Here is a 10,769-nt window from a genome sequence, read left to right on the forward strand (position 1 = left end):
ATTAACCAAGATACAAGTGCTTGTGTGCACATTTTTTTACATTTTCATATACAATGTCATACAATTTTGAGGGAGCCCTGAAAATGGCCCTAAAATATTAGCTTCAAGGCGACGACAGACTACGATTACAGAGATCATTTGCCTTTTCAGTCATGGGTTCTTGTGTTTCTTTTTTTGTGTGGGTCTACTCATGATAGACCTGTCTACCAAATTCCATGCAATTGGCTTTGGGGACCGAATTTTTATTTCAATTCACTTTTTTAGGGGCCCAATGAGACAATATTTGTACAGTGGTGCTCAAAGACACTACCAGATGTACACTTTCACCAGCATGAACATGCCTGCAATATTTGGTAAGTTTTTGAGTATGGGAAAGCTTTAGAAATGTATTTGGCTTAAGAAATTACAAAGAATTTCTAGACTCCTTTGTACCCCCATTTAAAGCCTGGCACATCCAGAAAGGAGCAAAAAATCAATGGTTTTTCACCCCAATGTCTTCAGAAATTGGTCAATTAAAAAAAAAAAGAAAAAAAGGAATGACAGATTTGAAAATAATCGCGCAAGACTTCTGGTTTGTGGAGAGGACCACGTTCTTTATTGTCAGTGGGCAGAACTCTACATGTGTTGTTTTGGTCATCTAGTTCAGGCTTCAGGAATCTTGCTCAACGTGGATTTGCTTCTTCTAACCAATGATAAGCTCTTTTCAATTGAAATAATTGGTTCTGTTACCTCAGACAGGTTCGTAGGATGTCATTTATTTGACATATTTCGGCGGCGGTCTTTCACCTTCTTCAGAGTGTCACATGATGGCATGTGACTCGTCTCCATCAGCTGATGTTCAATGAAGGCGTGAACCCCCTGTCAATTTTTGACAGGTGGGTCACGCCCTTTGCTGTCAGTTCGCTCCCTCCAGGATGCTGCTCCCGGTGGTAGAGAGCATGTATGCTCCCTCGTCCCCGTTGATGGTCCTCGGTCTCGATGGCCTCCCTGATCCAGTGCTGGTATTTGTTGTCTTCGGTGCAGATGACTGTGGCCTTTTCCCAGTCCAATATGAGATAAAAGAACCAACGATTTCAATTATGAATAAGAGACAGAATGAGCTTTATTCAAACAAGCCTTTTTTTTTAGCATGGCACCCACCCCATTCAAATGCAGCACATCCATCTCTGACCAGTAAGATCCAGGTATCTCTTTACCCAGCATCAACAGTATATGATTATTTCCCCTCAAAAAGCTACATTCAACATCCATATTTCCAGAAGGCAATGGAATTAAATTAAACTATTTCTTGCTCCTGCTCTCGGATCACGTTGCCATAACGACTGAGATGAAATGAATCTTATGGTAAAGCATCACCTCTTTCACTGTCTGAACTGTGGACGCTGCCACTTCAAAGCACAATGAATGTGGACTGTTGTAGGCAAAAGATAAGGAGAGACTGAGAAGGGAAGAGAAAGTGGTCGCTGGCAGCGGGGTCTCTGGGGTGCCCCGTTTGCTTCCCCGGTACCAGTGCTGAGCTCTCGGCGGTGACACATTGATGACAGGAAGTCCTCAGTGGTCGAGGGAAGTGCAGGGAAGACGCTGACGGGCCGCCGTGGCTTCACCCCGGACATTCACCTGATCGAGGAAATATCTGACAGTAGAAGAAAGGCAAATTATAACTGTTCTCTCCTCCCTATGGATTTGGATTCGATATCCTACCACCACCAGACATATTTTCTCTATGCAGTATGTGAACATATCCAATCACACACCTTTCGTTCTCCAGTGCCCCGTGGTAACAAAGTTGCCTTCCGATGAAGATTAACATCAGCGCCGTAGTGTTCTTGGACCTGATGTCCATATCCGTGGGATACAACATAAAAGACATTTTTTATTCAATTTGATCAGATGCACTACAGTTCACCCAGGCTTGTATGTATGATGATTTTGCACTGACTGGTCAAAATGAAAGTTGGCGCCCTCACCAGTCAAGCCTCTCCATAGCCGTCTATTTGCCAAATCGAAGATAGCAAGCTTCAAATCACTCTGCCATATATCCGTCAATACATGATTTCAGGCCTGCGGGTGGAAACCGTAATACCCGGAGAGGACACACATAAGAACAGCAACACAACACAGAAAGCACTCGACCAGCTTGTTGACCCCCACTATCCCATCCGGTGACCACATTAAGCGCCTCTGCTAACATGAAATAATGTTGTAGGCACCAGAACAGAATAAGAAAAGACAGCAGAAGGGAGCCTTGCAGCAAGAAGCCCCTTTAATAGCACTTTTGTTCATAGCTCATGATCATTTTGTTCAACTTCGTGATTACAGTTTGGATTCGGCATGAATTGCCACAAAGGGGTCCTCGTCTCGGGTGCTGATCCGGAATTGGGCGCGACCATCATCACTGACGTGGATCTGCTTTCCTGTGCATCTGTCTCCCTCCTTTTGGCCAGAGATGATGTCGCAGTACGTGCCGCCGGGCATGCCAGTGTTCAGGATTATATCCAGGTCCCTAAAGGTTAAAAACAAAAGCTGCTGTTTCAAGTGTTAGGGATTGGTGGTTTTAAGTTCCCCATGACATGCCCGAAGACGGCTGGGATAGCCTCCAGCACGCCCCGCGGCCCTTGTGGGGATAAGCGGTATAGATAATGGATGTATGCCTCTGAAATAAATGCGAGGTACCCTTGCTGAAGACCAGATGGACAAGTGGACAAGTGGGTTATGCACTAATGGATATTAAGTCAAATAAATCACTCATTTGAGTTGCGTTCATGCTCACCAGTTGTCATTGTTAAAGACGATGAAACCACGATTACCGCGCCCAAATGCGACCTGGTTACTCTGGTTGTCCCACCAGTTGGTATGAGGCTGTCCGTTGACCACGTTGCGGAAAATGACCATGTTTCTGAAGGGATATGACAGAGAAAGCCATCAGAGCCCATGTGTTTTGCTTATCGACAGCAAAAACAGACAAAAAAAAAATCTGTCATCTTGGAAAATCAACACAACAGAAGCTCAAAATCCAGGATTTCCTCACTTGATCTGTCGCCATCTGTGCTCACACACCCATCCATCTCCGCAGGTCTGATCGGGGTTGATGGGAACAGATTTGGTGCTTCCGTTGCTATGACTCGGCGGTCCCATCCAGTCGTTCTGATCCTGACAAGATGACCAGGGAACAACATGAATCCATCGGTGGATGGATGAAGAGTGAGCCGGTAAACTGATTGAGAAGTGAGTTGATGAGCGAGAACCTTTCCATTGACGATATGGCGGTTCCAGCGGAAGCTCGACATGACCCTAGTTACTCCGTAAGGGTGGGCCAGCATGTACCCCATGGCCATCTTGTAGAGCCTTGGATCCCAGAAGGTGATGATGGACGCACCGCCTGCACCGTGGCCTCGCTGGTTGTCGTGGTTGTCGATGAATACGACGGCACTGTCATTGGGCATGAATCCCCACCCTTCTCCCCAGTTTCTGCACATGAAAAAATGTCAATGATTTTGATAGCATGTCATCCATTAAATATTTGTATGAAAAACACTTCTAGGCCATAAATAGAAAACAGTCCAATGAAAATCAGTAATTGCAGCAGTAACTGAGTCTACTGACATATTCTTACGCCTCTGTACAAACTAGTTCATTGCGCGGCGTTCGTATATTCAAAATCATGCATGGCAGTACAGAGGATTGCCTGTATTCACACTCACAATAACACATACTACATGCTAGAGCCTGGACTTGAACTGAACTAACTACTAAGCCTAGTCTATAACCAACCCAGTGATTCCCAACCAGTGTGCCGCGGCACATTACTGTATGTTGCTGTGTATATACATGTGTATATGCACATGTTACTGCGTATATTTACATAGGTTTGATCCTGAATGTTTGCCGTCAATGTTATACATTAATGGCTACATTATGCCGCCGTCCCTGTGTGACCTATATCTTTGCTGCTGTAACAATGAAAATTTCCCCACTGTGGGATCAATAAAGCATTCTTATCTTATCTTATCTTATCTTATCTTCTGTGAGAGGTCATCAAGTGTGCCATGGGAAATTATCTAATTTCACTTAATTGGTCCCAAACTCTTTTATTCACCACAAATAATGTGTATTTGATCATCAATCTATGCCATAAGGGCGTGATGGTCGACTGGTTAGCACGTCCACCTCACAGTTCAGAGGTCGTGGGTTCGATCTCGGCTCCGGCCTCCCTGTGTGGAGTTTGCATGTTCTCCCCGTGCCTGCGTGGGTTTCCTCCGGGTACTCCGGTTTCCTCCCACATTCCAAAAACATGCATGGTAAGTTGATTGGACTCTCTAAATTGCCCCTAGGTGTGATTGTGAGTGCGGATGTTTGTCTCTATGTGCCCTGCGATTGGCTGGCAACCAATTCAGGGTGTCCCCCGCCTACTGCCCGTAGACAGCTGGGATAGGCTCCAGCACGCCCCCCGATAAGCGGTATGGATAATGAATGAATGATTTTTTGTTCAGTGGTGTAACTTGAAATTTTTCTCATGTAAAATAGGTGCAATGGCTCAATGAACGTTGGGAAGCACTGCACTAACCTATGCCAATGCAGTAGAAAAGTCACAATTGTTACACCATTCTTAAGATCAAAATATTTTATGTCAGTACCATAGTAAACCATGGACCACCCGGTACTGTTCAAACAAAGTGTAATTCCCAAGCTGCCTGACTGCGGTGTACCTGGTGTAGCACAACTTCTCGCCGTGCCATTTTCGGAAGACGGTTCCCAGTTTTGCACTGTATTTGAACTCGGTCACTCGTCCCAGGTGGGAGTACTCGCGAGATGAGATAGGCTCACCTCCGAGGTCGATAACCTGAAGGGCCGGAGAACAAATAGTTTGTATCAACACATCTTACATTCCCACAGCTTTTCCTTTAGGTTTTTAACCCCATAAAAGTGTCTCATAGCATGCGTTTGCTTCTACAGTTGGGAGTTTGCGCAGTTGTGTCTAAATTAATTCTAGTTCTACACTCTGCAGTGTGTTTGTTCACTACTTGTTTGACCTAAAACTGGATTTACACATCATAGCTTCCATGTAAATAAATTGCAAGTGATGCATATCTGTTAAGACTGTGTCAACATAGAGAGAACACACGAAATGTGCCGAAACCCTGATGTCAGGTACAGTGAATAACTACACAAGCGTCAACACCGAGCAGTGACAACTTGGACGTAAACAATGATAAATATAGCAAAGACAGTATGTGGCTCAACTTTGTGTGTCTGCTTGTGTGGCGCCTGCGTGTAACGTGAAAATTATGTTCTTACGAGGGACGGACTGGGACCAAGTGGGTTGGCCAGAAATACAGATGGGAACTTACTGACCGCCTCTGCTACTTTTTCTACATTTGGAAGAGGCCTAATTCTAATCTATAGACATCTGATTCCATGGATTCTTTTTCCCGCCATTAAGGATGCCATGAGGCGTACCCCACTTGTGCCACTTGAGAGCAAACATTTTAATTATCACTAATCCAGTCCATGAATTAAAATTAAGCCATTGAGGTGGAGTCTTGAGTACCTCCTGGAAAATGAAGGGTCTGGAGCCTTCTGCGAACCACTCGGTGCTGAGATTGTGCAGACGGCTGAAGACAGCGGCCAGGTCGCCTGGCCACATGTGTTTGCAGGCATCCACCCGGAATCCGGCTACGCCCATGTCGATCAGCCCATTCATAAACTCGGCCACCTTGTCCCGCACGTAGTTCTTCTCAAGGGCGAGGTCCAGGAGGCCTACCAGGCGACAGTCGCGCACCTGAATGGGAAATGACCATCGAAAAGAAACGGATCCTTTTTAAATGATCTCAGTCTAGTCGTTATGGACGTGCTTTTGACCATCGGTGTTCAGGTAGATAAACGTGGGCCGCAGAGACAATAATTCACACTCGCATGCACACCTTAGTACAATTCAGAGTCTTCAGTTAACTGTGACATCATGTTTTTAAAATGTGGGTGTAACCCAGACTGACTACACAGAGGAAACCCACACAAGCACAGGGAAACATGCAAACTCCACACAGGAGAAACCCCAAACCTCAAAACTGTGAGGCAGACGTCTTAGTAATTAACCACTCGACGAGTTTGCTGCCAAACACTGTGCAAAATGCCTCCTTTTATCTTTATTGACAAAAGATGCCATGAAAAAATGCGTTCGGATAGGATAGATGAACAACGATTTACAAATCGATCGTTTGGCCCTTGAGGTACTGTACGGGTTTTTGTAAAACTCAACCCCAAAACTGAAAAAGCGTATGTATGAAATGAACCGAAAGTCAAAAACAAAGGATATTTTTGCTATTATTACAGTTAATTTTAGTTGGACTTGTAGACAGACAATGTTATTTCATTTTTTTTTTTAACATCTGTTTTTTTAGCACTAAAATATGTTTAGCAATTGAAGTTTTGATTTTGTTTGTGTTCTTCAACTACGTACACAGTGAGCCCCCTATGTTCACGGGGGTTAGGGACTAAGTCTTGTTATGAACGGCGAAAAATACTCAAATGACTGACCCTCCACAAAAGTTGTTTCCATTTGTCTATGAAACGGAAACTGTTATTCCGTTCGGATTGATTTCTTTTCCGTGGTCTGTAAAAACACGGACAAAGAATGATCAGCAAAGCATCAACACCATGCAACTAGCATGTCCACAATCATAAACCACTGTTGCATAAATGAATATATTCTGTAAAAATAGCTAAATGTATACATTTTCATCCAATAATGTGGGATAGGTTCAAGATAGAATTTGAATAGGCAAATGCCGAACTGCAAATAATGAGTTACTATAGTAACCTGATTTGCATCCCGATAGTTCTCGATTTCGCCGCTGCCCGTCCTGCATTTGTGGTCGTTGAAGTCCCAGCTGCTGTAGGGAACGTCGGGGAAGTTCTTGGTGCTAGCGCTGAACCAGGTCCCGCATGACGAGTGATTGCCCTCACCGCCGGCCGACCCGCACATATGGTTGATGACGGCATCCACGTAAATGTTGACCCCGACGTTGTTGCACCGCGCCACCATGTCTCGTAGCTCCTGCTCATCGCCAGACCTCGAACACAGGTTGTATCCCACTGGCTGGTACCTCTGCCACCACGGCCTCCAGGGATTGTTCAGTACAATGTGCTCGTTGGGAGGCGAGATCTAGGCAAACACACGTGAAGATGACTGTACGAAAAGTCCCTGCAGACACAAAATGTGCTGTAAAGTTTTCTGTTAATGCTTAATAGGCCTTTTGTTCAGAGAACAGGACAGAAAAGTAATAAATGTTGTCGTATTTGTTAAAACCGTCGCAATGACTTGACAGTTGTACATTAGTGAAATGATCTGTGAAAAAAAATCTGCCCTCCCTGGCTCCATGTTGTGCCTCTAATATGATTTTTAACAAACCATTGAGCAATTGAGGAATAACAACCAATCAGGTATAGAATGCGTAGATGGTGTCAATTATTTGCTGTGCACTTGCGGCCCATGCATAGTGGGCACACAAATGCGTTGTACAGGTGCCTCACACTTTTCCCAAGAGTAACGGAACAATAGGCTGCTCAGCTGTTCTATGGTCAGGTGGGTATTTATGCGCTGCCAATGGAACTAGTTCCTTTGTATTTATTGATGTGACTGCTGACAAAAGCAGCAGGTTGAATTCTGAAGTGTTTCAGGAAATATATCTGCTCACATTCAGCCAATGCTTCAGAATTTATAGAATAACGCCTCACAGTGCAGGTGGACAATCACCCGAAGCATACCGTCAAAGCAACCAAAGAGTTTTTGAAGGCAAAGAAGTGGAATGTTATGCAATGGCCAAATCAATAACCCGACCTGAATCCTATTGAGCAGTGGTCACCAACGTTCATACAAGTCTATACCGTTCACGGCCCGGCCGTGTAACTATTCTCCATCAGCGGGGGGTGCAAGTGGTGCCCATCTATTTGTTTTACTTATTTGCTAGCTTGTGCATTTAATATTAGCGTTACATGACAGAGACAACTTGGCCTCGGGGGGGTGTTGCCGCAGCCCGGTCCAAAGCAACCCTCGTTGGGGACCCCTGCAATTGAACATGTATTTCACTTGCTGAAAACAACACTGGAAGGATAATGCCCCAGACACAAGCATTTGAAGAAAATGCAGTAGAGGCCTGGCAGAGCATAACCAAGGGTGAAATCCAGCATCTGTTTATGGCTTTGCGTTCAAGACTTGAGGTTGTAATTGATTGCAAAGGACTGGCGAGTATTCAAAATTGGAAGTTTGATTTATGGTTGTTTTCAGAGCTGGGTATATCGCCTATGTGACGGACTGGTCCGCCAAGCCGCCTATGACGGATACCAATTTTGTAGGTGATAAACGATAAACAGGAAACGTAAAAGTCGGACTAAGCATAGTCGGAAGCCCATTTTTTTCCGTCTTTCGTGCGCACCCCCTGCTGGTCGATACAAAACGAAAGGCTCACTGTGACATGGCAGACTCAAGTGCCGGCGTCTCATTTCAGCCTCAACGGCCAGCGGCATGTTTAAATCGGGGAGGCTTCTTTTTCCGCTCACATCCCCCCGCTGAGCTCTATTCGAATCGAAAGAGTCAACGTAGCCTCCGTGGTGAGGCTTCTATGTCACGACGGCTGCGGTGAGGCTTGTAAGGCTTGCTCACGGTGAGACTTTGCTCAGCGGAGGGCGGGGGGGAGCTGTTGGTCGCAGTTTGTAGTCGGAAACGTTAATGGAAGCCCGTTTAAAATCATAGGCAGGTACTCTCTTTTTATGGCTGGACAAAATGGCGGCTAAACGGATGGCGGAAGGGTACCCTGGCTATAAGCGGAAAGGGATAAACGGACCGCAAATTTTTAGTAGAATGCCCAGCTCTGGTTGTTAAATTGTCTCATTTACTTTTGGTCCCTTAGAATGTTGGAGGGATATATATATATACAAACTGTTTGAATTCCTTCACCGTTCACCTGATCTGGATATATATATCCTCAAATTAAAGCTGAATGTCTCCAATTAAAGCACATTTTGTTGATTTCTTTCCAAACCATTTTGTGGTGTTTAGAGCCAAAAAGATGAGAATTGTGTAAATACCCCAATATCGATGGACGTGACTGTATCTGTCACGATTAACGTCATTGCTTCTCTTGCCAGTTATTTAAAACTAACAACTTGCACAATAGAAATAGAGTGGTGCCTTGAGAAGTTTAATTTGTTTTAATTTGCACAATCACACATGTATCTGACATTATCTTTCCCAGTTGAAATGAATACAAATGGAATATAACTGTATTCCATTCCAGCACCCCCCCTCGAAAATCCCCAAATTCTTTTTTCAGTGTTTCTTTACAACAAAAATGTACTGAGCAATGTTGTGCTTTATAAAAATGCCGTATTTGCTCTCTACAAAACCTCAGCACAAAACAAGACTTTACCTAATGTCCTTCCTTGTTCTTCCTCTGTGGAGTCTATTGGCAGTTGGCAAACCATCTTAATGGTGAACCAACTGATGTCCTTTCACTGCTAGGAAACCAATGTGAACTGATGGTGGCTATTCACCCACACTACCATCTAACTGTAACATATCTCAATATTTTGCAAATTTAGCGACTGCTCTTATTTTAATGGATTAAAGTCAAGCCTCTCGTATCTCAAAGCACCACAGTATACAGAGAACTAGAAATAAACCAAATAATAAACAAATAAACACGGAAAAGGCACATACACATGCTCATTTTACCTTTCATGATTAATGTGAACGCTGCTCTCGCCAGTTCATAATAATCGCAGCCATTACCCTTGCCCAATAGAAATAAACAGAATGGCTAGAAATTATCCTCAGATTGAGAAAAAAAAAAATCCATGGTACATGCAATGTATGGTACCGCTGTTGTATGCCCCCACTCACCAGTTACTCATGATAAACACCACATTGCACAATAGAAATAAAGAAATTATCCATAGATAGGAAAATTGCAGTAACACAGCAAAGATATTCCTGCACCAAACCAAATAATTTCCACACTAGCAAAAATCGGCGTGGGGTACCTGAACTCCCCCAAAACCGTTGGGCCCCAGGAAGCGCTCGCACTCCGCCGCGATGTCCGCCCAACGCCACTCAAAGAGATGCACGATGGCCGTCCTGCCGTGCCGGAGCTGAGGATGGTGCTGGGCAGTGGCGAGCCCCCAGAGCAGTGTCCAAGCGATGCACCACTTCATACTTTTTGGAGGAAACCTTTCAAAAACCCACAAGCGCAGCTGATGCGCCCGTATTTGTGAACTTCCCTTCCCCTCGGGGCAACCAATGGGAAGACTGGCAAATAAAGCGTCAGGCCGGTTTAGCAGCTGTTAACTTTCTCACCCGTTTGAACGAAGCTGTTATGAAATACGGGAAAGGGACCCAAAAAAAAAAAAAAAAAAGAACACACTTTGTTCCGGCTCGTTAACTCAGAATTATGTTTCATGTTAGATTACCACCTATTCCTGTAAGTGCAGCTTCTTTTGTGGGGTATATGATTTTTTAGTGTTGAACATATGACTTGCCTATGACAAATAGTCTTCATAGTAAACACTGGTATTGGAAAAACTTATCAGGGGAAAGAATATTGGAAAATGTTCCTCCCTTGTTTCACCCTTCAGTTTAGTGGGTCAATCATAATGATGATAAAGACACCGTAATTAGTGCCACACGCAGTGATGAATAGGCCTTTGCATTTCATTATTCACCAAATTTTAATGTCGTGCAGTAGATGTTTGTCAAATAATGAGCCCTTAAATCA

The 10,769-nt window shown here is 44.3% G+C and overlaps 1 protein-coding gene across 3 annotated transcripts; it reads right to left on the minus strand.

Annotated features, from left to right (window-relative positions):
- Window positions 1-1,077: 1,077 nt before the first annotated feature.
- Window positions 1,078-10,328, minus strand: LOC147140806 (alpha-amylase-like). Of its 3 annotated transcripts, XM_086042846.1 has the most exons (10): window positions 10,039-10,328; window positions 6,818-7,162; window positions 5,549-5,779; window positions 4,707-4,840; window positions 3,246-3,468; window positions 3,029-3,150; window positions 2,771-2,896; window positions 2,318-2,503; window positions 1,755-1,832; window positions 1,078-1,633 (listed from the first exon to the last, which is right to left on the minus strand). In XM_086042846.1, exons 1-10 carry the CDS (start codon window positions 10,207-10,209, stop codon window positions 1,552-1,554), a joined length of 1,698 nt encoding a protein of 565 aa, XP_085898972.1. In that variant the 5' UTR covers window positions 10,210-10,328; the 3' UTR covers window positions 1,078-1,551. The 3 variants fall into 3 exon arrangements, with proteins under 3 accessions (XP_085898972.1, XP_085898973.1, XP_085898974.1); XM_086042847.1 differs by lacking the exons at window positions 1,078-1,633; window positions 1,755-1,832 and adding an exon at window positions 2,028-2,061 and having other exon boundaries at window positions 10,039-10,326; XM_086042848.1 differs by lacking the exons at window positions 1,078-1,633; window positions 1,755-1,832 and having other exon boundaries at window positions 2,246-2,503; window positions 10,039-10,326.
- Between the last annotated feature and the right edge of the window lie 441 nt (window positions 10,329-10,769).

The sequence above is a fragment of the Filicampus tigris genome, chromosome 10, assembly GCF_054856515.1.
Source record: "Filicampus tigris isolate MCC_2025a chromosome 10, RoL_Ftig_1.0, whole genome shotgun sequence".
In the NCBI taxonomy this organism is placed as follows: domain Eukaryota; kingdom Metazoa; phylum Chordata; class Actinopteri; order Syngnathiformes; family Syngnathidae; genus Filicampus; species Filicampus tigris.